This window comes from Microtus oregoni, unplaced genomic scaffold (genome assembly GCF_018167655.1).
Source record: "Microtus oregoni isolate MIOR12 unplaced genomic scaffold, Mior012 000057F_ref0000458, whole genome shotgun sequence".
NCBI classification, from domain to species: domain Eukaryota; kingdom Metazoa; phylum Chordata; class Mammalia; order Rodentia; family Cricetidae; genus Microtus; species Microtus oregoni.
This window is the reverse complement of record NW_024543833.1, coordinates 347,501-350,644: the sequence shown is the minus strand read 5'-3', so window position 1 is coordinate 350,644 and position 3,144 is coordinate 347,501. Positions and strand designations below refer to the sequence as shown.

The 3,144-nt window shown below is 53.8% G+C and overlaps 1 protein-coding gene across 1 annotated transcript in view; it reads left to right on the top strand.

Annotated features, from left to right (window-relative positions):
- The first annotated feature begins 1,793 nt into the window (after window positions 1-1,793).
- Window positions 1,794-3,144, top strand: part of Skor2 (SKI family transcriptional corepressor 2) — a 41,656-nt gene continuing 40,305 nt past the window's right edge. Inside the window, exon 1 of the mRNA XM_041639308.1 lies at window positions 1,794-3,144. This exon is cut by the window's right edge and continues 1,262 nt beyond it. Within this exon, the coding sequence (XP_041495242.1) occupies window positions 1,794-3,144 (1,351 nt within the window).

Here is a 3,144-nt window from a genome sequence, read left to right as displayed (position 1 = left end):
AGTGGGGGGTACATCCAAGAGGAGGCATTTCTCCCGGCTCTTCCTCGCGAAGGTTGCGCTTCCTAACGCGGAACCAACTCAGCATCCATGTTTCTAAGAACCGAAAGTTCGAGTTCTCCCAGGGTCTTATTGATATAATACGGTCTTCTCTGAGAGAAAAATGAACCTGGGAGGGTCATCAGCCGAAGCTAGGTCTGATAGTGTCAGACTCGAGAATCACCATTTAATGCCCTAACCCCTAAAAATATGTCCTCTGATCTGTGAAGTGACTGACACGCCTAGCGATCCTCTCCTTCGAACGAGAAGTCTTGTTAGGCCTTCTTGGAGGTCGAAGAAGAGCGCAGAAGATCCCGGGGGCAGCAGGTCAGAGGAGGTCATTCAGAAGTCATGGGGACCCAAAGACAAACATCGTTGCAATCATTTGGTTGAGGGGATTGGTTAGTGTATTCTCTGTGATCGCTGTAATAAAATCCAGTTTGCTGCCAGGCGATGGACACTGGTGACTTTTCAGGTCAAAGGACAGCTTCGGCCTACGCATGGTCCAAGTAGCTCTGGGGAGAGCATTGCTTTTCCTGGGGAACGCACCATTTAACTTGGTTTGACTTAAGTTCTTTTCGCTCGGGTTTCTTTGCTCTACCATTGCTCTATTTTCAACTTAATGAGTTTTTATTTTTATCCATTGGGGTATCCAGCTGGCCAGGTGAAATCAGAATTTTATTCAGACTGAACCCATAATCCACTTCCAGTGCGTCCACAATTGGTTACCTAATCTGAAAATTATGGTTACTTTTGGGCACACTCTCGACATAGAACAGTATCGACATTGCCAAGGAGGCAAATGTCACAGAAGTTGACTTGTGTGCGATGGAATACACTTTTTAATGCTCTGCCTGTCGTGATCCCCAAGAACTGTTTCTTTGCGAGCTTTTGGGTTTAACATGACCCATAACTTGTCTAAACACGACAGGAAAGCACTTTTTTACTGTTTATGTCTCCAACTTCTTCTTGATCCGTCTATCTAGAATTAGATGTCCGTGGCTCAGGAAAGGGGTCTTTGGAAATTTGGGGGCAATTGTGCAGCCCTCAAATTTTCTAATTACACTAAATAAAATAACACCTAATAGCAAGGATGAGGAAGAAGAGATTTCGTTTTGCTTTAATGAGCAATGTTTTAATCAGTAGTGAATCTCGCCCCCAAGGAAACCACAGACACCACAAAAAGCACTTTTTAGAATGTTTGGGTTAATTTTTTAAAACCAAAATCAATTTTTTCAGGCACGTCTGAATGATTCTCTCTCTCTCTCTCTCTCTCTCTCTCTCTCTCTCTCCCTCGCCATGCCCGAGTTCTTCATGACTTGTGTATCATTAACGACCACAGTCATTTCTTTCTAATTCCTATTGGACACGTGTCTTGTTCCAGCAATCATTTTTCCCCATAAATCGGGGATGTCTTGAGTTTTTTAGGAATTTGCTGAAACCGATAGATAGGCAGACAGATCGGTGGACAGTATTTACTTGGGACGAGTAGGACATAAGACAAATTACTAACTCCAAGTGGCTAAACTTTCTCAAAGGAGACCTTGAGGGGAATTTTAAAAGATGACCTTTGTGCACCTGAAACTCGCTCAGTTTCCCAGTGTCTTAACCAAGGCAAGGAGCTATTGTAATTTTCAGTTAGTTTTCATCCCTTCCCTCTGTTCTAAGACCGGAAGGTTCAAGTCAACTTTCTTCTTTCCTTCCCAGTCTCCAAGGCAAACCCGGTGCGCTAAGCCCGCGGTTCTGCAGTTGAGGAGATGGCTTCCAGCCCACTGCCGGGGCCCAACGACATCCTACTTGCATCGCCTTCGAGCGCCTTCCAGCCCGACGCACTGAGCCAGCCGCGGCCGGGGCACGCCAACCTCAAACCCAACCAGGTGGGCCAGGTGATCCTCTATGGCATTCCCATCGTGTCCTTGGTGATCGACGGGCAGGAACGTCTGTGCCTGGCGCAGATCTCCAACACCCTTCTCAAGAACTTCAGCTACAACGAGATCCACAATCGCCGCGTGGCGCTGGGCATCACGTGCGTGCAGTGTACTCCTGTCCAACTGGAGATCCTGCGGCGCGCGGGGGCCATGCCGATCTCTTCGCGGCGCTGTGGCATGATCACCAAGCGTGAGGCCGAGCGCCTTTGTAAGTCATTCCTAGGCGAAAACCGGCCGCCCAAGCTGCCGGACAACTTCGCCTTCGACGTGTCGCACGAGTGTGCCTGGGGCTGCCGCGGCAGCTTCATCCCAGCTCGCTACAACAGCTCTCGCGCCAAGTGCATCAAATGCAGCTACTGCAACATGTACTTCTCACCCAACAAGTTTATTTTCCACTCCCACCGCACCCCGGACGCCAAGTACACCCAGCCAGACGCTGCCAACTTCAATTCCTGGCGCCGCCATCTCAAGCTCACAGACAAGAGCCCTCAAGACGAGCTAGTCTTCGCCTGGGAGGATGTCAAGGCCATGTTCAACGGAGGCAGCCGCAAGCGCGCGCTGCCTCAGCCCAGTGCACACCCGGCCTGTCACCCGCTCAGTTCCGTCAAGGCAGCTGCGGTGGCGGCCGCAGCCGCAGTGGCCGGGGGCGGGGGCCTGCTGGGCCCGCACCTACTGGGCGCGCCACCCCCGCCACCGCCACCACCACCCTTGGCTGAGCTGGCTGGCGCCCCGCACGCCCATCACAAGCGGCCGCGCTTCGACGACGATGACGATTCCCTACAGGAGGCAGCCGTGGTGGCTGCAGCCAGCCTTTCGGCAGCCGCCGCCAGCCTCTCGGTTGCCGCGGCCACAGGCGGCGCAGGGCCGGGTGCAAGCGGTGCCGGGGGTGGATGCGTGACCGGCGTGGGAGTGGGCGCCAGTGCGGGGGCTGGTGCAGCAGCTGGCACCAAAGGCCCACGCAGCTACCCAGTCATCCCAGTGCCCAGCAAGGGTTCCTTCGGGGGCGTGCTGCAGAAGTTCCCGGGCTGCGGGGGCCTCTTCCCACATCCTTACACCTTCCCAGCCGCGGCCGCAGCCTTTGGCTTGTGCCACAAGAAGGAGGACGCGGGCGCAGCGGCCGAGGCCCTGGGGGGAGCGGGTGCCGGGAGCACAGGTGCGGCGCCCAAGGCCGGTCTGTCTG